Source organism: Vipera berus (assembly GCF_964194415.1).
Source record: "Vipera berus genome assembly, chromosome: 4".
NCBI lineage: Eukaryota > Metazoa > Chordata > Lepidosauria > Squamata > Viperidae > Vipera > Vipera berus.
In genome coordinates this window covers 53397652-53423130 of record NC_138206.1, presented here as the reverse complement: position 1 = coordinate 53423130, position 25479 = coordinate 53397652, and the positions used below count along the sequence as shown (strand labels likewise).

The following is a 25479-nucleotide window of genomic DNA, read 5'->3' as shown; positions in this document are numbered from 1 at the left end:
GTTTTCAATAGCGATATTAGGCAAGATGAGAAAATAACAGGTATAAATATTTAAAAGGAAGTTTATAAATTGAGGGCAATTGCTGATGACTTGGTTATATTTTTGCAAGACTCCCCCCAAAAAGTATTCAAAATGGACAGTGATTTACACACACACACACACACACACACACACACACACACACACACGTAGATTCTTTTGAGAGCAGGCAACAGAATTTCATTTTTAATGTGTGCCAGTGTGCCCACAGTAAAAAATGTCAATAAAGATTTTTTATCTAAAATAATATAGAATATTTGATGAGTAAATTAAATGAGTTTGGGGTTTTAGCAGGTTTTAAAATAAACAGTAAACTGCTTATTAAAAATATGTCTCCCAGGATGGCGACATATTGACTAAAAAGTCTGGTTTTAAGTTTGGGAAGAAAGTAAAATACCTGAGGTTTACATTGGCAAATACAAACGCAGAACTGTTTCAAAATAACTATGTGCCTCTTTGGAATGATATGGAAAAGGAGTTACTGAGATGGCATAAACTGCAATTATTACTAATGGGTAAAATTTCTGTAATTAAGATGAATATTTTACCAAAGATGCTTTTTCTTTTTCAGACACTGCCAATACTTGCAACTGATACTGCATTTAAACAATGGCAATAGATATTTCCAAGTTTATACGGCAAGGGAAAAAACCAAGAATTAAATACAAATTACTACAAGATGCTAAGGAAAGAGGTGGTTTGGCTTTATCAGATTTGAAATTTCAAAAGGTAACTGGATTTTGTTTTTCCTCAAAGATGTTTCGCTTCTCATCCAAGAAGCTTCTGAGGGGCAGAGAATAGCTTAGAATGCATTCATGATCTGAAATGAATATATAAAAGCCAGAATAATCAAGATAGTTTTATCTAGCAAGAGGTAACATTGCTTACCCAAGTCAGTGAGACGTTTTGGTGATCTGCTTGAAGATCTAGATCGTCGATGATCAGGTGATTTACTAGCACTTCTTCTTCTTCCTGTAGACCTCAGACGGACAGGTGTTCGACTTCTGGACCGTAACCTGAGAGATATTCTATAACTGTCTCTTGAATCGGATCTTCTTCTTCTCCTGTCAGTTGATCTTGATCGATTTCTCCGAGATCGCCTTTGTCTTTTCCTTGACAAAGATCGCTGTCTTGACACCGATCTTGATCTAGTCCTCCTCCAACGTCTTGAACATGATCGTGAACGGGTTCGAGAGCGTGACTGTGATCGATGAACAGATTTAGATCTTGTTCTCTTCTGTGTTAATGATTGTGAACGATTTCTTCTAGACCTTGATACTGTTCTACGTCTACGAGACCTAGATTCTGAAGACTTGGAACCTTTACTTCTTGATCTTCTTGAGCGTTCTTTCTCTCCTGCTTTATCTATAGATTTAGACCTAGACCTAGATTTCTGCTGCTCAGGTGATTTTTCTCGATTATTCAAAGTTGCTTCCAAAGACTCAGTTCCATCTGTTTTCTCAATAGACTTAGACTTTGATCTGTATTTAGAGCGTTTTCCTCTTGATTCATCTACAGAATCTTTGTCTTTTCTTCTTTCAGAAGACTTTGATCTAGACTTTGATTTAGATCTTGGCCGATCTGATGATTTAGATCGTCTATGTCTAGAATTTAAGGTCGACTCCCCCTTTTCAACTGATTTTGTTCTGGACTTATCAGTAGATTTAGATCGCCTTCTTTTTGACTTTGCTGCTGTTTCTATGTTCTCAACAGATTTGGATCTAGATTTGTGATCAGAAGACCTAGAACGTCTCCGTTTTGATCTAGCTGAAGTCTCTCTTTTATCAACAGATCTAGATCTAGATTTGCGATCAGAGGACACAGACCGCCTTCGTTTCGTCCTCACTGAAGTCTCCCTTTTGTCAACAGATTTGGACTTTGATCTGCGGTTATCAGAAGACCTGGATCGCCTTCGCCTTATCCTCACTGAACTCTCTCTTTTCTCAACTGATCTGGATCTTGACTTACGATTATCAGATGATCTTGACCGCCTTCGCCTTCCTCTCCCTGAAATCTCCCTTCTGTCAACAGATCTAGACCTAGATTTGCGGGTTTCAGGGGTCCTTGATCTTCTCCCCCTTCTTCTCACTGAAGACTCTCTCTTGTCATCAGGAGATCTTGACCTAGATTTGAGGTTATCAGAAGATCTAGATCGCCTTCGCCGTATTCTTACCGAAGAGTCTCTTCTGTCAAAAGATTTGGATCTAGATCTGCAACGATCAGAAGACTGAGATCGCCTTCGCCTTGTTCTCACAGAGGTCTCTCTTTTGTCACTTGATCGCGATCTAGATTTATGACGGTCAGAAGATCTGGAGCGCCTCCTCCTTGATCTTGTCAAAATCTCTCTTCTATCAACTGATCTTGATCTAGACCTGCGATTGTCAGAAGACCTGGATAACCTTCGTCTTCTCCTAGCTGATTCTTTTTCAACTGATCTCGATCTAGACTTGTGATTAGAAGATCTAGATCGTCTGCGTCTTGATCTTATTGAAGTTTCTCTTCTATCAGGAGATTTAGATCTAGATTTAACACGATCAGAGGTCCGTGACCGTCTTCGTCTAGATCTTAATGAAGATTCTTTTTCTTTTTTATCAACAGATTTGGATCTAGATTTATGGCGTGAAGTAGAATGCTTCCTCTTGGAACTGGAATCGTTCTTGCTCCTAGAACGTGCTCTTCTAGATACCTGTCTAGAGGTAGAACGTGATCTAGACTTCTTTTTACGTTTCTTTGACTTGGAAGGAGATTTTGATCTGCTTTTTTTTGTTTTTTTTCCACTTTTACTTTTATCTTTACTTTTACTACTTATTTTTTCACTTTTTTTATCTTTTAAATTACTCACTTCACTTTCCTTAATTATGTCTGAAGAATTCAGAGCAGCATTTGAATCTTTTAAAGATTCCTGAAGAGAAACTTCCAAGTCTTTATCCTTTACTATAACCTCAGATTGAACAACTATTTCTGAATTTTTTGCCTCAATACATTCTCCCACTTTGATGTCTTCTTTCTCTGCCAAGTGCACACGGTTTACAGCTTCTCCTGAATCTTCCAGCACAGTGGTTTCCAGTTGATTAACTTCCACATCGTCTTCTATTGTAATACAGAGAGGTTTCATAGTTGTTGGTTCCTTTGAAGAAGTCTGTACATCTAAGTCTTTTCTGTTTGCCACACCTACAGATTCTAAGGTTGCTTCTGAATCTTTCATTTCCAAAGAGAACTGTGGCATTTCCGCATTCTTATCTCGCGTTGGTATCACATGTTCTACAGTTGGTTCCTGAGCTTTTCCTTCTGCTACAAATCCACTTTTAAAATTCTGTTCCAGATCCTTTGTACTTGAACATTCAGAAACTGATGCAAAATCTTTAGCAGGTTCTAGAGATGTTTCTAATATCTTTTGTTGTGGCAAACTTGAGTTTCTTTCCAAATTCTGAGTGTCTGAAGGTAACACTGATTTTGAGTGTTTCTGAAAATCCATTTGCTCTTTCTCTTCTGATGTTTGTACATCAGCTTGGATGTTTTTTATTTCAATGACAGGCTTGCATACAGCAACTGTTTCAGAATCTTCCAGTTGTTTCATGTGTACAGATTCTGCAGCATTATTACTTTTCAATTCCAGTATATCCATAAATCCTGAATTTGATTTATTATCTGTAAAAATGTCAGGTGACTTCTTCATTAAATTGTCTAGTTCTACATTTGTATTTGTAGCCTGCATATTTGACATATCTATACTTTCCAGAAATATTTCAGAACATTTTTCAGTTGTTTCTGGAACTATAGTCGATATATTTGATCCTATATCTGTTGCTTTTGCAAACTGAGTAGTCGTCTCTGAAATACCTGTTCTTTCTTTATATGTAAGACTGGCCACTGGGGTATCAAACTGGGAAGACTCTAAATCTTTTCTTTCCTGGTTACGTCTATATTTCAAAATTTGTTCCAGGTTTTCCATATTGCCTGAAGATAATATGTCTGAAATAGCTTTTGAAAGCTGGTCTTGTGTCAATTTTTCAGATTCTGAAGTAATTTTGAATGGATGTGTTCCTAGCCCATATTTAGTTTCTGAAACAGATTCAAAATTTTTTACTCCCAAAATGTTTTCTGGTTGTATTTGTGTGTCAGAGTCAATGATTTCTAGTGGACAACTCTCTGCAGTTGTGTCAGTAGATTTCAAACCAGTTACTCCTAAATATGTTTGAGTAGTTTTGAGCTCTGGGATTTTTGACGTGTCGGTTACTTCCAATGTAGAAACAGATTCTGAAGATGTTAATTCTGGTTTTTTTAACTGCACTGCAGTGGCCACTGGGTCTGATAGTCTTTCATAGTTCATTGTTGCTCTTAAAGATTTTGGTTCAACTTTAGACCCAGACTGTGAAACATCAGCTGCATCCCTGGATTCTAATATATAAAGAGAATTAGTATATTTTTCTCTCTGAATAGCTTTTAAATTCATCTCTTGTGCATCTAAAATATTAGGGCTTTCTTTCAAATCCACCATAAATTCAGGCAGAGGTGTATTAAGCTTCTCTCTCTCTTGACCTGTGATAGTTTCAGGAAGTCCAGAAAGTTTTAATACTAATTCTGTACCAGATTCTGAAGTTATTCCAGAGACACTTTCTTTGTCGGCAACTGACCGTCTATCTTCTATAATTTGTGCCCTTACAGCATGATTTGAAGACATATATGGTTTTGATACATTTGCATCATTTTTATTAAATGGCTGGACAGGTTCATCATTCATCTTTTCTTTACCCATAGACTCTACATTAATTGACTTCTGACTTGCTTGTGTCTTCTTTACATCTGTTTTGTAATTATGTTCAAAACTTTCTTCTGATACATCTGCAGATTCCACTGATGCAAATAGAGACGTTACAACACCTTGCTTTTCTATTACATCCAATTCTTTAGACTTGGGAGGCATTTCTAGATCTTCAGTATTTATTACATATAGAGATGCTGGAGGTGTTTTCAAATGTTCATAGGTCAATCCTTCACTTCTGAGTACTGTATTTGATTTTTGCAATTTTGTTATCTTTGATTCTGGAAGCATTTCATTTTTGGGGGGAGTTTCTGCTGTAAATACCATACTCTCTGATGATACCACTGATTTACATCCCGGAATATATTCTTTAATTTCTACACCTGTTTGAAGCAATGGTTCTGAATCAATGTTCAAGTCTTTTACATTTATCATTTTAGATTCTGAAGTTGTTTTTGAATCTTTCACTTGAATTTCATAAGATTTTGGGGTGGTCTTTGAATTTATTTTTGCCAAGTACAGAGTTTCTGGACCATATTCTGAAATTTTAGTTCCAGAATCAGAAGTTGGAACAATCAGATCTCTTTCTGACAAATGTAGAGATTCTGGTGCTTCCATTAATCCTGTTGTTTCTATTTTATCTTCCAATTTCTTGTTCTTCTGAATATTAAATTCATCTGAATATAGAATCTCTGAGCTTGTTCTTGCACATTTAACATCTAAATCAGGCACAGAATCTAAACATTCTTTTCTAGTTTGAGTCTCTGTGTGCTCTAATTGTTCTTGATTTTGTTCAAGAGATTCTGAAACTGATTTAAATTGTTTCACAGTACTGCCAAATGGAAAATCATCTTTTAACTCAACTAATACTAAATTCTTCAATTTAAAAAATTCTCTAGGATCAATTGCAGCTGCCAAAGATTTTCCAGGTTCTTCTTGTATGGCTATTCCTTTAAATTCTTGATTATTTTTTTCTGAACTTATTACATCAATTTCATGCAATGCTTTTGAAACGAATAATGGATCTTGACTCTTACCTAACAAGTCACTTTCTCCTATTTTACTGGAGTTTGTTTCAATTACTTCCTTACTTCTTGATATAAGTCCCAAATCCGTTGTATCTGCACTACTTTTCTGTTCTATTTCTGGCACAAAATGAGATTCAGTTTCACTTTGTTTCCTATTGGAAATACCTTCTAATGTCTCCGTGTATGTCACAGTTGGTAATGCAATTGATTTTGATGCAGTTTCCACATTTTTTACATGTTTGTGCAATGATTTTAAGTTTTCTTGTAAATCATTTGCTTCAGTCACTGCTTCAGATTCTGTACTTTTAACATATTTGATTTCCTTGGCACACGGTGGTTCAAAATTGTCAGCACTCGATTTATGCAATGATTTCAACACTGCTTCTGTATTTTTCAGCTCCATCACACCTTTAGTTTCTGTATAAAGTTCTAGACTATGTTCTGAATAGTTTGCAAATATCATCTGCAGAGATCCTGAACCAGCATCCACTTCTCTCTCTTCAGGCTCAAGACCAATTTTGAAATCTTTTTTCTGTGCCTCCAGATCAGGCTGTGAAGTTTCCTTCACTATTTTAATTTCTTCTATGCACTGTGAAGAGGAATTTTCTAAATTGTTTACAATCATCAAAGTTTCTGGAATATTTTTCAATTTCTCTGCATTCTTGTTTTCTTTATTTCTTAGAGCTACATATTTTGAACTTTCCAAATTTTGTGTTTTCCCAACCTCTGTTTGTATTGTTTCTGCAACATTCACTTCTTTTAATTGTGAAGCGTTTTCAGGAACTTTCACATTAAACAGTGCCAGAGAATGCTGGATGATTTCAGAGTTTCCTCGATTTTCTATTACAGTTTCTAATGAGGTTTCCAAATAATTAATCTGTTCAGCCTTCTCAAATTCCTGGACGCATTCTAAACTCTTTGCTTTAAAAGATTCTGGAGCAGGTTTCCAATTTTCTGATTCTATTAAACCAGCAGATTTTGCTTTTAAACATTTTTTGTCAATTTCCGTAAAATCAGAATTAACCTCTAAATTTGTTGTTTCCAACACAACAACTGGGAGATGTTCTTCTGAATCTATTCTAGTCATATTTTCTAATAGTGGTGCTCTTTGCAAATCTTTTGCATCTTTTTGGATTGGAAGATATCCTGCATTTTTTTCTGATTCACTCAGTCCTGGAATGAGAGTAGGAGCTTCTCTCAATTCTTTCATCTCTTTTGGAACCTCTGTACCAAGGGTTGCTCGATTATATTTTTGTACATCAAATTCTGAAACTTCTTCAGAATTCACCACAGCTAGTTCAGAATCTTTTTCAGGGACTGCATGGACAGCTTCTGGAGCAGTTTCCAAATCTTTCCCTTCTGTTCCAAACTGTTGTGGTTTGTGCAAACCTTTCATTGTGATACTTTTCTCTGAATCGTGAACTGAATCACCTTGTCTACTGGAATGCTTCGGACTTCTTTCTGAAGCTTTCACTTTTGCAGTATTTAAAAATTCTGAAGTTGCTTCAAAATCTTTTCCTACCACCATAGCTAAAAATCCCAAAGTTGTTACTGAATCTTTAGCTTCTGCATTTGATTCCAAAGGGAGGGTTGTTAATTTATAGCCAGTTGGTTCAAAGGATGTGGATACTGTTTCTTTCAAATTTTTCAAAGTCGGAGACTCTGTGACTGAATTTATACACGTTACTTTCATTGCAGTAGATTCCAGCCTGGTTTCCAAATGTTCTGGCTCCCCTCTTACACAAAATGGACTGCTTTCAGGAATGTATTCTTCACCTGTTGCCTCCAATATTAACTTAGGTTGCTCTACTTCTTTTATATCCAACACTCCTACAACTGTGCAAACAGCATCACTTAAATATTTATCTTCTGGGTGTATAGTTACAGTTACATTAGGATGGTAATTGTCATCTTCCAATTCTTTTTCATTTGTAAGCTTGACTTCGCTGACCTCCTGAATACTTATCAAAGTAGAATCTTCTTCAGATATATCCAGTTTGCTGGTATCTGAACTAGACATATTATCCAACATGGCTGAATTTAGATTTTCATATACAGTTTTTTCATTAATCAAAGGAGAAACTTCTTTTAAGGTAGGCCCAGAGTGGGTGTCACTATCGTTTTCTGTATTTAAGAGAGAACCTGAATTTTCTAGATTTGAATGAGAAATAAGTTGCATATCTCCACATTCTTTTTGCTGAACATCTGTTTCTTTGGCATGTTTTTTATATTTCTTTTCTTTTTTTTCCTTCTTTCGTTTTTTCTTTTTCTTTTTATCTTTGTGTTTCTTGTCCTTTTTAGACTTTTTCCTTGGAATTTCATCTTGCACGTCTTCAGGTAAGCCTCTTTTAATAGAGCGTAAATTATTCCTTTCGATATCATCTCCATCCCCTTTAAAAAGATATTTTGGTTAAAATTTAAAGCATAAAATAACAAAAACTGACATAAAGTTATATGAAAATCAAAGGCCAAATATTACAAATATTAAGCAGTTTTGCTATATTTGCTGGGATTGTCAGCTTATATGAGTCAACAAGCAACTATTATTAATACTGATATATACCATGACTTCTCAAACAATTAAGGTCCTGTACATGTAGTCCTCAACATACGACCAGAACTGAGCCCAAAACTTCTGTTGCTAAATGAAGAAATTGTTCAGTGAATTTTGCCCCATTTTACGACTTTACTAACATGGTTAAGTGAATCTGGCTTCCTCATTGACTTTGCTTATCAGAAGGTCGCAAACATTGATCACATGACCCTGCAACCTTCATAAACTATAGTTGCCAAGTGGCTGAATTTTGACATGACCATGAGGATGCTGCAACAGTCATAAATGTTAAAAAACATAGCACTTTTTTCCAGTGCTTTGTAACTTCAAACGGTCACTAACTGAACTGTTGTAAATTGAGGACTACCTGTATTTATTGATTTCTTTATAGCATATTCATTTATGTCTTAGGTTAATTCAGAGGTTTATCTTCACCATAATGTGGGGGCAATTTGCTCAATTCCTTTTTAATTTATATATTACTTCAATTATGTTCTTTCTAACCTAAATTTTCATCATTTGGTAGACAGATTCCAATTTTAACATATATGGTTATGCAGCAATATATGTATTATTAGAAAAAGCACATAAGTCCCTACTGGTCTTATGTAAAGCTGAAATACTGGTTATTAACCATCAGAAAACCAAGATAGTGCACTTTGCTGAAAAAAAAGTTAACAGTTACACATCTGACATATTAATGGAAATAGTGTCTACATATCTTTTGTGTTTTTGTGGAGAGAGTTTCTCTATGTTCTCTATGCACAAAGGGATAAAACCCTTATTTTTTTCAAATGAAGGGGAGGTGATCCTACATCAACAGGTAAAATGTTTGAAGGCAAAATCTCCCACAAATTCTTTATGGCATAGAACTCTATTCAGAAAATTACCTCTACTATAAACTATTACAATTAAAAATATTGCTTTAGAACATATTAAACAAACATTTAAACTTATGCTACTTTAATTTATATAAATTACAAAACATATACAAAATTGATCCAACTATTTTCTCCAAGTGTCAATTTAATCCATCCTGATATAGCAAATGGTACAGAAAACCTTATGAAACACATTTTGCAACAGTGTTATTCATCTCCTGAAGGCTATTTTAAATGTACACATTCTAGATATAACATACTATTTTACAATTACATACTGATCTTAAAATGTTTTTTAATTTACCTGATTTGTACCGTGGCTCAGTACCCAACACTTCTGATAATACTTGTTCTATCTTCTGCACTAGTGAATCATTTTGAAGACTTTCTATAGATTGAATTGTATCATCTGAGTTTACTTGTCCAGATGTGTTTATTTCACCATTGTGCTGATTTCCTAGCTTTCCACTAATCAGAAAAAAAATTAAAAATATCAAGATCACACATAATTCAAGTATACAGTCAAATACATGTACCCTATGTTTACTAGTTCAACAATTCACATATAAACTTCTCTTAGACAAAAAAAATGAATAAATATTAAATTTATTTGCATATTGAAATTCACAATATAGGAAAAGCTCTCAACGGGTAATAATCACATAAAAGAGTACAATAAAATAATGAAGTCTTCAGTTACGACAGTCAAATATATAGAACATTACATGTTTGTTGAAGTATATGTTACATATAATAATGTTCAATATCCATTTTTTAACAGTTGAGACAAGAATGCCAAGCATATTTTTACTCAGAAGACTAGATTAAAAACAGTGGGAGGGCATAAATTTCCTTGCAGAAAATTTTAGTATTTTACATCTGATATTTTTAAACAAACTTACAATTAAGCATATACTGCAAAGCCTGTATAATCATGAGCTGAATTCTTTTTTTAGTGTTATCTCCTACTATACATTGTCAATCTTCAGTGCTATTTGTTCTTCTGATATTACTGCTTGAAACAAAGGCACCGTATTTTTGCCTATGTTTTTCACCCATGTGCACTGAGCTGATATAGGTAAATAAAAGCCTTTCACAAATCAACATTATAGAGGATAATAAAATTGAGTGATCCTTTCAAGTGATAATTTGTTGATAATTATAGTCCTTTCCAGAATATAACATCCTTTTTATAGTTTTATGACACTGATACAATCTGATTATTTTTACTCTAACTAAAGTAAACTTGAGCTACATTTATTGGTTTCAGGAAAATGAAAGGAATATTTACATTATTCTGTATGCTGGTAAGCATCTCAATGCATATTTTGAATGGTTTTGAGCACAGCTGGGATACTAATTCAAAGGCACAGATGCCCTTTAAATACATGAAGCTAAAGGTCTACCAGCATTAAATGAAAACAGGATCAGTGTTTTCAAGATGAACTAAGTGTTTTTATTGAAGGATACCTCATTTAAAAAGAAAAAAACAGAATACTATTAATTTCCCCTGACATATGTTATCACTTTTAATGATACATACAAAGTTATATTTCACAGCTGCATTGAGTGCAATTTAAAAAAAAACATGAAGTTTTAGAGTTGGTATGTCATTCAGCCTATTTTCACAAATATATGCTGAAGAAAGTACACTTGGACCTACAATGACTCCACTCTACAAGTTCATATTCTTTGAAAGTTTATATTATTTTTAATGCAACCACTTAGGGCAGAAATCTCAATATTAGTTTTCCATTCACAAATAGGGTGCTGATTTAGGTAGTAAATATGACTCTAAAACCTAGAGCATATTTACATTTAAGCTACTGTCCTCCAAAGAACAGAATTTAAGACAGTAAACGACACAACAGCTATTAAAATGTAAACATTTGTTAACTGCTATATATATAGATGCGCATTTCCAATTTGCATCTTTTGTTGCAATTGCCAAATTATAAAATTTAAAAAATATTTATAATCTTTATAATAGCTTGATATAACTTCTTGCCAAAACCCTCTTGTATTCAAAATATTTTCTTCTGACATAAAAAGATAGTTTGTTTGCGGTATTTTATTTACTGCCTCTTTAATCAGAATTTGGTGTTTTACACAATTAGCATTGCCAAAGAGATCCCTATTGTCCATCTTGTCCAATAGGTCTACATCAGTATCATATATAGTAATAAAAATAAATGATGAATATAAGTACAAGTAAATAAAGTAGAAATAAAGGCAGTTTGATCTAGTGGTTAAGGCACCAGGCTAGAAACCAAGAATTGAATTCTGGGTCCTGCCTTAGCTGTGAGTGACTTGGGATTGTGACTCCTAGGAAGAAGGCAATGACGAGCCACTTCTGAACTCGTCTCAAGGACTCATCCAGTCAGTCACCAGGAGTCAACATTGATTCTATGATAACTAAGTAAAATAATGATAGTTTAATCAATAAAAAAAATTATCTATTATAAATTGTGCAAGTAATCCAATATGTAAAATTAGTTGGATAGAGATCCTTCATTGATGTTGTTAAGCATGGTATTAGCTTCACAAAATGTTTTTTATTTTACTTTAAAATAATCACATCATTTCCAAAAAAATATATATATTCATGTTTCCAATAACATTCTTGGCACATTGATTTAAAGCTATGCTTTAAAAGAGTTAAGATTCTACAATTTTCTACAAGCAGTGGACTAGATTTATCAGTGCATTTCCACCTAACTCTTCTCCCTTTCTCATTCCCGGGAAAGGATATCAAATAAACACCGTTCTCCAACGCCTCAATTTTCTAAAACATTGACTAGATGATGTACAGTCAAGGTTTTGTGTTTTTTTTTTGTTTGTTTGTTTTGCTGTATAAGAGGTAATTATCTTCTCAAGATAGTCCCAGGGTTTAAAATCCGCTTTCAAGCTCTTGAAACCCACTGAATACGTCCAACGATCCGGTTTCGAAATTTCAAATAACGAAGCACTTGTATTCTTTGCGACGCCAATCCGACTACCAATTACTTGTAGGCCGCATATGTCGGCTTTACTCCTTCCAACCTTCTTTACTCTTCCCACTCACCCACCCCGCACCCTTTCGGGTTTTTGGAGGCCCAATTTCTTTCCGTGACTAATCTAAATCGACATCCCGACTAAATCTGCCCTCGGCCCCGTTCTCGCACAACTCTGTCCCCCCTCAATGCCCCTTCCGGTTTCTTGGCCAACCCCTCCCCCACTCCATCCGCTTCATCCGTTACTCCGCGTACCCGCTGCCAGAAGCTACCCGCTCCCAAGCAAACGTGAGCCCACTCCTCTCACGGTTTACCTGCCGAATTGCTGCTCTTGGATCTCCCGGAACTTGGTAACGACGAAAGACCGAAAGATTTGCTCGATGTTAGTCGCCATGACAGCCTAGCGCGGCACAAACCCCCTCTTCTCCTCGAGACGCAGATCCGCCTGCGCTCTACAAGGCAACGCCGGAAGAAGATGCAGCTCTTTCCCACCTCTTCCTTTTACCGTTCCGCCTTCTCTGATTGCTTGCTTTCAGGCCGGAGGTGGGGACTGAAGCCGTCTGTGTGTGGACGCTCTACCCTCGATTTGGGCCGTAGAGTCTCGGACGGCCGAGTTTCCCCACAGACATCGCTGCCTTTTTTTCTTTTTTTTTTGGTCAATTGGCTGCAACCGCTAATCGTAGTTCCGTGCGAAGTATGCGCTAGGAAGGAAGAACAGAATATAGAAGATTATAACGATTACTTCCTAGGTCAAAATTAATTTTCTGATCGTGGGAGTCACTCCGTGGGCGCTTCCCTCCGCTTTAAACCTCGGTTGAACGAAACGGTTCCCCCCACCCCGTCCTGAAGGTTCATAATCACGCGGTTCTCCGGGCTGGAAGAGCCTCGTTTTACCGTTGCCTCGTTGCGCACGGCGGCCATGTTGCTGCTGCGCTTCACGGCGAGGTGACTGCCTGTCGCTGGGAGTCGGGAGAGCTCGCCTCGTCGAAGAAGTGGGAGCTTGTATGGCTGCGAGGGGACAGAAAGTCTGGTTAATGTGGTCCGGGAGGCACATCGAAGCTCTCCTAAACATTGCTCGGAAAGGTTCAAGAGAGTAGCTTTGCAACCAGCCCGGTATGGTGGGCTGCTCAGCATAGCCCGACATTTCACATATCCTGAAAAACATCTGCCTTGCATTTACATAACTGCAGAGTTTCTCGGCTTCATCCCTGGGGCGAATGCGTCTTTATCTAGCGCGGAGGCTCAAAGCAAGTTGGTCGATCGGTAGCAATCCCTAAAAAGCGCCATTTTAAACCTCCAGCAAAATTAATCGGCTCCGCTCGCACCACAAGATGGGTTAGTTTTCCTGAATGAGTGTTAAGCCAGGGAGAGGGCAAATGGAGAATGTCATTGATAATTGAGTGCGACATCGCGGAGTTCTTGTACACATTTTGTCAATTCAGAGGTTGTGACGAACTAAGGAAGAAACCGACTTCACATAACAAAATGAACCACACAAACAACACATTGCGTTTTAGCCTATTGCCTCATACAATACTCAGTAACTGTATAGAAAGGAAACGTTCAGGAGCATTTTAATTGAATTAAAGTAATTACTTGAAGCTATAATTCAAGGGAGAGGGATAAGAAAAGCCTTAGTATCTGTGGTAAGAGAAAACAATACAACGTTGGGCATGCTAAAAATCCTTAATTCAAACCATTGTTTCCTAGACGCTTACGACGAACCTATAAAAACCACTGTACAGAATATTTACACCATTTTGCAATGCTTTGGATTCACTTTTCCTTTCGACCCCAAACCACCCCAGTGATGCCCTCAACGTGATGTCCCGTTGCCTGGAGGCGGTTCAGGTCTGGATAGGGAGGAACAGACTTCAACTCAACCCCGACAAGACTGAGTGGCTTTGCATACCTTCATCCCGGGTTTATTCGGACATTCCACCTCTGGCTATGGGGGGTGAACTATTACCCCCCGTAGATAGGGCTCGCAACTTGGGAGTCCTCCTAGATTCACAGCTCACCTTGGAAGACCATATAGGAGCTGTGACTAGGGGGGCCTTCGCCCAGGTTCGCCTGGTGCGCCAGTTGCGGCCCTATCTCAGCCGGGATGATTTGTGCACGGTCACTCATGCGCTCGTGTCCTCTCGTCTGGACTACTGCAACGCTCTCTACATGGGGCTGCCCTTGAGGACCACCCGGAAGCTCCAACTGGTACAGAATGCAGCCGCGAGAGTTGTGTTGGGAGTCTCCTGATACTCCCACGTTACACCTCTGCTCCGTGAGCTGCATTGGTTGCCGGTTGTCTTCCGGGTGAGATTCAAGGTACTGGTAACGGTGTTTAAAGCCCTCCATGGCATGGGGCCGGAGTACCTTAGGGAACATCTGCTGCCGGCATCAAGCTCCCTGCGCCCTGTGCGTTCCCACAGGGAGGGCCTCCTCAGGGTGCCACCGATCAGAGAATGTCGATTGGTGGCCCCCAGGGGGAGATCCTTCTCTGTGGGCGCCCCGGAGCTGTGGAATCAGCTACCGGTAGAGCTCCGGATGGCGCCCGATCTTCGCTCCTTTCGTCGCGATCTCAAGACGTTTCTGTTTGTTCAAGCCGGCTTAGCCTGATGGGGATTGGTGGGGTTTTTTATTTTTGGTGTCTTAATTTTAACTTGGTGTTTTAGAATTTTATTCCAATTGTTTTAACTCGGGCAATCATTTAATCTCTTTTTAATGTTTGTATTTAGTATTTTATTCTGCCCTGTGAACCGCCCTGAGTCCTCAGGGAGAAGGGCGGTATACAAATATTATTAAATTAAATTAAATTAAATTAAATTTTGGAAAGTTGCTTTGGAACGTTAGGAGCCCCAATGCAGCACCCATGTAAGACTCATCAAACAATCTATATTATCTAAGTGTGCTTGAAACCTATTTAATATGTTGCATATAGGTGCACTTTCACTTTTGCATGTTCCAAAGAACTGTCTCAAACTGAATCCAAAACATCATGCAGTCCTGTTACTATAATATTGTAGGTAGTTTAACAGGAATTTGCTACCATCAGTTATGATGGCTATCAGTTTAGATGATTTCAAAACGAGATTGAAAAACTTCATAGGGAAAAAGACTACCAATGATTCCTAGTCTGAAGCAGTGGAAATATATATAGAATAATACGTTCAGAAGAACAAAACTAGAAAGTATTAATTCCCTGTTCATATTTAAGAACAGACATGTCAAACACAAGGCCCGGGGGCCAGATCCGGCCCGCGAAGTGGTTTCATTTGGCCCGCGAAGCCATCCTGGAAACAGTGAGGGAACGGCCCCCACTGACTTGGCCCTGGCCCAGAGACCCTCCTCCTGCCAGAGACCCTCTGATCTGTCCCACTCCTGCCCAGGCCCCCATAGGCACCCTTGATGCCAACGATGTAGAGCTGGCCACGCCCACCCAGTAGGCCATATGCACTTTAGCCACGCCCACCCAGTAGCCATGCCCACCCTGGCCATGCCCACCCGGCCCCCTGAGGGCAACCGCAATGCTGAAGCGGCCCTCAATGAAATTGAGTTTGACACCCCTGTTTAAGAACTTTCTTAATTCTTGATCACTGATAGAATGCTGTATTAGGTAACCTGCCGTCTTGATTCAGTAAGACATATTTTTGGCTGATAACCCATAAATAAGCTTAGATTTGATATTCGTAAATATGAAAACTAAACTAAAATTTATCTTTAAAAATAACATAACCAAGGTAAAATTGTGGCTGTTCCAGCTATGATGCAGCTTGAACAATCTGGAGCTGAACATACTTAAAACTGTAGAGAGTGGATTTCAGGAGAAACCCTCCTACCACCTGCTACGATATTAGACAACACAGTATCAACAGTAGATACCTTCAGGACTTAAAATTGACGCCTAACGTTAGAACCATCATTAAAAAGGGACAATAAAGAACATTCTTCTGCATCAACTCAGAAAGTTCAGACTACCCAGGAGCTGTTGATAAAGTTCTACAGAAGAATTATTGAGTCTGTCATTTGTACTTCTATAACTGTCTAGTGTGGGAACAATCCAGAGAAAGATACTTGGGGGGGGATATTAAAAAGGCAAAAACTTCTATACACAGACACAGCCAGCCAGAAGCCAAGCCAAGTAGAAATCAGCTTTTAGAAATGCAGATGTAATAATCCATTCGGGAAGGTTGGAGTCCTCCAGCTAGAAGCCGAAGAGATCAGGAAGACAAAGACCCTTAAAATATACCACCCAAAAAGACAGGACACAATAGGATTAACCCACCACCATCAAATACCAGAAAGGCACACTCAGACTCAGGTCAAAGTTCAATATACAGGAACAACCAAACGAAAGTCCAAGAAAGTATAAAACCCACTCCCTACTACATGTGCTCTCTCTTTTTTTCCAGAGCCATCTTTCTGTCTGGCTGCTCTGTTCAATAAACTACAACTTTCTTTCTAAAGCAGTCGCCATGTTGTTTATTCCCGTTTTGGACTAGACCCTGATGAAGATTTTTCCTTCAACACTAGCTTGTTACAGCAACCAAAAAGAACAGCTACAGACTTCAATGGATAGCTAGGACTGCAGAAAACACAATTGCAACCAGCCCACCTTCTATTCAGGACTTGTATACTGCATAGGTCAGAAAGAGGGCTGAGAAAACATCTACAGACCACTCACATCCTGGACATAAACTGTTCCAACTCCTCCTCTCAGGATGCAGCTATAGAGCATTGCGTGGCAAAACAATTAGACACAAAGACCATTTTTTCCCCTTATGCCATCATTCTTCTGAACACCTAATTGCCACAGTACTGTCTTATGTCTAAGGATATTTACCCATATAGTATGGGTAATCATCTTTTCTACCACCTTCTATTGGTATTTTATATTACCTTGTTCATTGTTTGTATGTACATGTTATTTGTAGGTTTATATGTACACTGATTATATAACTTTGTTATATAAAGAGAACTTAAGCACTGGAAACAAATTCCTTGTGTGTCCAATCACACTTGGCCAATAAAGTCTATTCTATTCTATTCTATTCTATTCTATTCTATTCTATTCTATTCTATTCTATTCTATTCTATTCTATTCTATTCTATTCTATTCTATTCTATTCTATTCTATTCTATTCTATTCCTATACCTATACCTATACCTATACCATTCAGAAGGGTTTTAGAACATTAGAAACCAAACAAATTGTGTTAAAAGCCAAAAAAGGTACCCCAAAAGATTACTTTAAAAAAATCTATTTTCTGCAGAACTATAGGAGGACAGCTGAACTGCCAAATTGGCATGGTCTACATCAGGGGTGTCAAGCTGCCGGCCCATGGGCCGGACGCGTCAGCAGGAAACCATGCTCACCCCAGTGCCGGCAATGGCAAAAAAGCTTTGATACGTTGCACAACGTCAAATGACATCGCCAGTTTGACATGTCTGGTCTACAGATGTCTGGTCTACAAATGGCGCCCGACCGTCGCTCCTTCCGGTGCGATCTGAAGACTTATTTATTTGAACAATCCGGCCTGGCCTGATGGGGGATGGGTTGGGATTTTATTGTTGTTGTAAATATATTTACCTATTGTTTTAGCTTGGGCATTTTGTTTAATTCTTTTTTAACTTTTGTATCTTTGTATTTTTATATGTTTGCCCTGTTCACCGCCCTGAGTCCTTCGGGAGAAGGGCGGTATACAAATAAAATTATTATTATTATTATTATTACATGAAAATCTTCTGGTTTAAGTACTTTCCCAGAATGGTAGATTTTCCACATACAGTAGTAGAATGATCCTCAAATTATATGGACACAGCTTTAAAATAATATGGATTATTGAGCTGTTAATACAACATATTAGGAGGAAAGCAGGTTTAAAATTTAAGAGAAACAATTATCCATGTGCCTGATACAGGTACAATATATTTCACAAATACTAGACTAAAAACCAAGATATGAAAGTTCTAGTCCTCCTTAGGCGTGAAAGCTGGTAGGATGATTTTGAGGTAACTATGCTTTTATCAGTTCAAGCCAGTTCACAGCGTTGTAATTGTGGGGAGAATTACTATATTTGCAGCCCTGAGTTGTAAAAAAATTAAGATAAAATATTATGGATTAAAATCTAAAAATAGATTTGTTCTAGAAAAGCAATGGTTATTTTATTTATTATATTTTATTCTGCCTTTATTATTTTATAAGTAACAATAAAACTTTTTACTTCTCAAATTTTTGCTCACTATATTAACATTTTAACAATTTTATATAGCACTTGGGGAGCTCTTGGGTGTGCTTGTATGTCTGTGTGCACGTGCATGTGCATACATTTGTGCACAAGCTTTATGCTATTGTACTATTCCCTCCTTTAAAGATTGAACTGAGCCTGGAAACAGACTGGAAACCAGTGCAATGGAGAATCATTTATAAACTTGTTTATGGCTTAAGGCAACTTTCTGGGCTCTTTGCATTTATATAAATTATGATTATATAATTTTTTAAAAATATAGAGAATTAGTGTTTCAACCAAAGTTTAAGTGAAAAATACTGCATTGAATCATACAGACTAACTATGCAATGCAGTTTGGAAATATGATTTCTGATGATGTAGCATGTTCCCTCCATCCTTCCGAGGTCGGTAAAATGAGGAGCCAGATTATTGAGGACGATGTGCAGACTCTAAACCGCTTAGTAAAGGCTGCAAAGCACTATGAAGGGTATATAAGTCTAAGTGCTATTGCTATTTTTGCTACCTCAAAGTTTTCTATAATAGCAAGTATGCACAGATGGAAATACGCTTGTAAGCACTAGCTTGTTGTGTAATTAATGTTGTTTAATCTAATTGTTTAGACTAGATTCCTAGATATTCAACTTCAGTTTTCAGGCTATGATCATTAATAAATCCTCTTGTCACTATGAAATCAGTTCTATTTCTCCTTCCCTGAGAAGGGTTAAAGATCGCTGAAACAGCAGCATTCTGGGAGAAGTAGTTTTTAGCATACGCTGGTGGGGAAGAGTATGCTTGCTGTTTAAAAGTTGTCCGCCAAAAAGTAAGTTTTCAGTATTTCTTTCGGAGAAAGAAAAGAAAAAAGAAAACTAGCACATTATTATGGTGTGCTTTTTTAAAAAAATATGTAATAGTCTGTTTTGTCCGCTTACTGAGATAGGAGACTAATTTTTGACCTCGTGGTTAGCATTTGCAAATTTCTTTCTTGCTGTTTCTTCTCCAGTTCCGAGTAGGCTTTTTTTTCAATTTCTTCATATAAATGATTGTGTTTTTCGTGTGTTCCTTATGTATTTTTAAGACAATGTTCGGCACATTCATTAATCTATTGGATTTTACAGGAATTTGAAATATCTGTATACAGTTTTGCAAAACTAAAATTATTCCATTAATGTTGTATAAATTGTCTGCTGCTCGTGAAGAGTCATGACTTTATATTTTTACAAAATATCGAGAAATTTAGGGTGGATATGCTGTGTAACTGTGACGTGATAATGCTCTGGGATCCTCTGAATAATAAACAATTATATAGAATGGAAATAGCAAAAGCAAAAAAAATTAACGAAATGCCATAACTACAGTTGTCTGGATGTTTATTAATGCTATAAAAGTTGGAGTGCTAACGTTTAAAATCACATGGGAACTTAGGCCTGATTTATGCAAGTCTTTGCCTCATGTGGAAACCTGTTTTTCTTTTTCCATATAAATCAGACTTTCCTCCCTTAGCTATCCAGATTACATTGGGTCTCTTAGAATTCCCAATAAACATGAGTAGCTGGAAATCGTAGGAGCATATTCCTAATCTGTGTTAGAAAGATAGATATAAAATATCAGTGCATATTTAATAACCATTCTATATAATGCTGGATTGCTAAATGTAAATAGGCAAGCAAGCAGTGGGCTGGCAGGAACTCTGTGAATCAAGAGTGAATCCAGTAATGTCTTATTTTTCTACATTCTTCTATGCAAAAAAACATGTTAATTTTGAAACAGTTTTGTTTTAGGATTGTTTGCATTTATTGAAAATAAGTTTCTCTAATTTTCATATTAGGCTGTTAAAATATGCATTTTCTTAAAAAGTCATAATCATCCGGAGCTACTTCAGTTTGTTACGGCACAAATGGATTACTATAGTATTAGAAAACTTGTACATTGGCCTTTCAGCATTGTATTCATGGACATGATATTAAAGCAAATATTACCAGATATTTTCAGAAAAATTCATAAAATGACAGATGTGCGTATTACAATAGCTGTTTTGTCATGTTGTTATAAAGAATTTTAAAAAATAGATCAGTTAAATGAAAAAACAATTTCATAATTATAGAGATTTTTTCTAGGTCATATTTGCGGTGAATGGCAGGCAAAATGTGATTTCTTTTTAGTGTGAAATTATTGGGTGTTGTTTCTTTGCTTTTATTTTGCATCCCTGAAGTTATTTCAAACACCATGGATTGCGTTGCTGGTTTTAGTATTTTTCAACCAAGCAATATCTAATATTTCCAGTATCCGAAAGATACTGGAAATTACTATTTGGAGAAGTGTTTGGTCTACTCCCGATTGGACTACTGCAACGCTCTCTACATGGGGCTGCCCTTGAGGACCACTCGGAGGCTTCAGCTGGTGCAGAATGCAGCTGCGCAGGTTGTGATGGGGGTTTCCCGATACTCCCATGTAACACCTCTGCTCCGCGAGCTGCATTGGCTTCCGGTTGCCCTCCGGGTGAGATTCAAGGTGCTGGTGATGACCTATAAAGCCCTAAATGGCTTGGGTCTGGGATATCTGAGGGAACACCTGCTGCCGGCATCAAGCTCCCTTTGTCCTGTGCGCTCCCACAGGGAGGGTCTTCTCAGGGTTCCGCCGGTAAAAGATTGCGGATAACACCCAGGGGGAGGGCCTTCTCTGTGGGTGCACCTGCCCTTTGGAACCAGCTGCCCGTAGAGCTCAGGACTGCCCCTGACCTTCGCTCATTCTGCCGGGACCTGAAGACTTGGCTCTTTGAGCTTTCTGGCCTGGACTGAGAGTATTAATTGGGGTTTTAATTGGATTTTAATTGGGGTTTTATATTTATTCAAGGTTTAAATGTAATTATTTTAACTGTTCTTAATTTTTGTAATTGTATTGTTATTTTAAAAACCTTGTGAACCGCCCTGAGTCCTATGGGAGAAAGGCGGTATATAAGTCTAATAATAAAGATAATCAAAGAAAGAATGACAAATAATTTGCATTATTTAAAAATAAAAACATTATTTCAACTTGTTGACAATTTATGTTGCTGATATCAAAGAAAGTTTTGTCAATCTGAAAAGCTCTTTTTAGTACTAAGAAAGAATTGCAGATTATATTCCTTTAGCTTCCTTTATATTCCTTTAGCTTGAGTTGCATTCTCTTATTGCCCCTCAACTCCAATTGATTTGTCTTTTGTCAAGTTATTTTATTTATTTACTTATACAATTTGTATACCTGCTCGTCTCACATGCTTAACCCCTTGGCAGCATCAGAAACAACTAATTGCAAATGGACAAAACATAAAACGGTAACATATTCAGCAGCCAAGTTATCAAAAGCATCCCAAACTTTCAGCAAAACCAATGAACAACTTCACATTGCAACTGGGTCCTCAGGCCTGATGACCCCATAATAAATGGGACACATAACGTGCCTCTTCTGCCAGATTTGATGAGATTTCTAGATGTAACCAGGGAGAGGAGGTCCCTCAAGTAATCTGGTCCCATGTCATGTAGAAGTTTATAGATCATTATCCTACACCTTGGATTGAACCCGGAAGTACACTGACAACCAGTGTATCTCATGGGACAGAGTTGTCAAACGCCCTAATCGGGGAGGACCCATAAATGCCCACATGGATGCATTTTGCATTAATTGCAGCTCTTCATAAAGTGATGTCACGTGATTGCATTACTGATGGCAGTTCCTTTTTGACGCCATTAAGGGAGGACTATGCAGGTCATTGTAAGGACCTTATTGACAAAGGAAGAGGTGCTGAAACATCCCAGGCAAGCAGGCCATCAAGTGATGGGTGGGTGCTACAGGTAAGCACTACAGAGTGCAAGCAGGTGCCACGGACATCATGGATTCCCTGATGATTTTCCATCCAACTTTTAACTAGTAACTACAGTACTTAGTATCTGGATGATCTAGTCTGGGCTCAAAAGCTATCAAATACTAAACACAAATATTTAAATACGGCCGGAATCGAAAAAGTTGTTGCAAGAAAGACAAAAACTGGTGCATCTGGTGGGATTTTCTGCTTTTTCTTTGAACTGTAAATCTCCATTTTATCTTCCGTACTGTTCTATATTTGAAAACTTTCTCAGTTTTCAAAATAGCATAGAATGTTGTTTAAAAGGCTGAGCAGACTTTTGGATATGGGGAACAGTTGTCATGGCAGTTAACTGTAATTTTTTCCCCTCCTACTATAGATAAACTTGCTTGGAAAATGCATATAAATTATCAGTTGTAACCGCCCTTTCTTTTGACGCTGAACTGAACTCTTCTTTTCATTGGTTACTTGCCTAACATCGTCAGTATGGACCTGATCATCTTTTAGCTGAAGGCACCTCTCTATTTCTTTCCTTTTTTCCTGCCTTTTTGGAATTTGATATCCCTCTTTGCAAATTGCTGCTATCACAGTAAGTACACTGTGTGTCGTTGTTAGCTCTTAGCATCGGTTCCAAGGGAATGACTTCTTTGATCATTATAACTAGCACTATCTTTGTAGGGTTGGATATTGTATTATAATTGTAAATACCTTTACTGAAAGTAATTTCCATAGTGCTTTAACACCACAGATCTTTTCAAAAAAGATATATTGTATTTGTTACTAAATACAAATTCTAAATGAGAAATTAGTACATGTAATTCCTCTAATCAAATTAAAGAATTTCTTTCCACGTCAGTAATTTTTTGCTGCATTTTAATTACACAGTTCTCTCTCTGCCCTCCCCTTTGTATCGCTCCAACTTAAAGTCCTCACAACAATTAAATAAGATGAACTTTCTTGACAATGTGCAATTGCAAGTAATTTTAAGTTATGACAATGTGGCCACCAACTGTTGTGGTTTAATCGGCAAATGAATACTAAAAAATCATACTTTATTATGATGTGTGAGCCCATTTCGTTGCTACAATCCAGAGTGCTCAGTTACGGTTCATGTACATCGAATGACAAGTCTGAAGCTGGATTACTTGAGAAGTAAAATCAACAAAATTCTATAGCACTTAGTTTGTGCATAGAATTTGTAAACTCATAACACAATTCCAAATATGTCAATTCAGTACTGTATTGTCTTAAATTGTGCAGCCAATTTCTAGGCAAACGTATATATTAGAATTTCATTTACTTTATTTTTCATATTTGCAAAGCAGATTGGTTTTTATGAGTTCTGTATCAAAGTTTTTTTAATCTAAGCTTTAAAGGTGATCGAGTGGGTAGCAAATGACAGTTGTACAAAATAAGAATATCGAAAAGAAACGTGTTTTTTTAAAATACTATGTACTCCCAAAAATAAGACCTGTCCCAAAAATAAAACCTAACTTGATTTTTACGCATGCACCTAATATAAGCCCTTCCCCCCCGCAAAAAATAAGCTCTAATTAAGAGCCTGCACATTCCATCTGGTTGTGTGCGGTGCCGCTGCCATGAGGTGAAGCAAGGCAGGTGGGGGAGGGGGTGGAGCTTCCCCGTGCGTCCCGCATCCGCTTACCTCAGGGCCACCACAGCCAGGCCTCCCACACCCCAACATCTGTCTCAGCTTGCGGTGGCAGCACCAACAGCCCCTTCCAGCAGGAACCTGCGTGGCCGCCACCAGCCCACCTCTGCGGCTGCTTGCTGCCACTTGTGCACATCAACCCAGGGCTCCGTTCTCAGTTGCAGGGTCTTTCCTGAAGGCCTCTGCTGGCAAAAGAGAGGCCAGGGGCGACACAAGAGCGGCGGCAAGGAGCCACGAAACAAGTGGGCTGCTGGCAGCCACACAGGTTCCTGCTGGATGGAACAGTGCCGCCGCCACAAGGTGAGACAGTGGAAAAAAATAAGACATTCCCTAATGCCTCTTGGAGGCAAAAAAATTATAAAACTGGGTCTTATTTTCGGGGAAACACAGCTATGCAGGTCTACATATCATAATTTAGATATTATTATTTTTTTGAAAAAACCTTTTTCTGGTAGTTATGCAATCTAATCTTATTCATGCCTTCTTGAAAACAAATTCCTTCATTAAGTCAAATTTATTTTCAGACAGCTGCACAAATGTGTACAGGTAGTCCTTGTAATTTCCACTGTAAGTCATGATGTTCATAAAGTGAGGCACGCACATACATGACCGAACCCAGTTTTATGACACTTTTGCTGCAGTCATTAATCAAATGCTGTGGTCATTAAGTGAATCAATGTACTTCTATGGTCAATTTTTGCTGGTAACCAGCCATAAAGGTGAGCTAGTTGCTAAGTACCCAAAATGCCATCATGCAGCTGTAGGGGTTTCTGCAGTCAACTCCAGAACCAGGTAAGTGGCTTTGGGGGGGGGTTGTCATAACTTTGAAGGGTCACTAAGCGACTGGTTGTAAGTTGAGAACTACCTGTATAGACTGAAATGTTTCATTGCTGTTTTCTGAGTTAATGAGCTTCTCAGTTCTATAGACTTTGTTTAAATTTCCTCTGGATAGTACCGTAGTAAAAACTGTTGCAGCAGAATGGCTGTGATTCTTTTTCCTTCTCTTCTTTCCACTCTTAACCCCTGATGAATAATATATATATATATGTCTTAATGGGCAAAATTTAGGTGAACCAACAATGTTTGCTTAATCCACGACAGCACTCTGCCTGGTAATGGGAATGTATGCTTACTACCAAAGAAAGTTCTGCTTTAGAGAAGGCTCTTATTTAAGTGGGTATCTTCCTTGCCAGTCCCATGGCCATTTGACATTACATTTTACATGGGCCTCTTTCCCTCCCTCCCCCCCCCCCAGATTTTAAAAGCAAGATTTGCTTTTATCTATACTTTGCAATAGGAGGAATTGTTTACATTGACAAGGGAGAGGGAAATGACCTGAATAAGGATGACATCACAAGGGGAGGAGAAGGGCAAATGCCATATTTGCAAAGATTGCAACAGAGGTGTAGCTTTGCTGAGTGCAATTTTTAACTAAATAGCAAGCTATTTTCCTGGCAGCATTACAGTATATAAAAGCTTCCATATCGCAAA

General features: G+C 37.8%; 2 protein-coding genes across 8 annotated transcripts in view; one reads left to right on the top strand and one right to left on the bottom strand.

Annotated features, from left to right (window-relative positions):
* SON (SON DNA and RNA binding protein) overlaps window positions 1-13387 on the bottom strand; it is a 34238-nt gene extending 20851 nt beyond the window's left edge. For 4 of the 5 annotated variants that reach the window (XR_014026429.1, XR_014026430.1, XR_014026431.1 and 1 more), the window contains exons 1-4: window positions 13152-13387; window positions 12572-12958; window positions 9569-9732; window positions 928-8220 (exon numbers count right to left, since the gene is read on the bottom strand). Coding sequence is in view for 1 of the 5 variants with exons in the window: in XM_081327620.1 (XP_081183746.1) it covers window positions 928-8220; window positions 9569-9732; window positions 12572-12651 (7537 nt within the window). In the remaining 4 variants the exon portion in view is untranslated. The remainder of the gene's footprint in view (window positions 1-927; window positions 8221-9568; window positions 9733-12571; window positions 12959-13151) is intronic. The other variant, XM_081327620.1, reaches the window with a different exon arrangement.
* A 5850-nt stretch (window positions 13388-19237) lies between these two features.
* LOC308668204 (trifunctional purine biosynthetic protein adenosine-3-like) overlaps window positions 19238-25479 on the top strand; it is a 47118-nt gene continuing 40876 nt past the window's right edge. For 2 of the 3 annotated variants that reach the window (XR_014026473.1, XM_081327932.1), the window contains exons 1-2: window positions 19238-19301; window positions 22699-22908. The gene's annotated coding sequence lies outside the window, so the exon portion shown is untranslated. The remainder of the gene's footprint in view (window positions 19302-22698; window positions 22909-25479) is intronic. The other variant, XM_081327933.1, reaches the window with a different exon arrangement.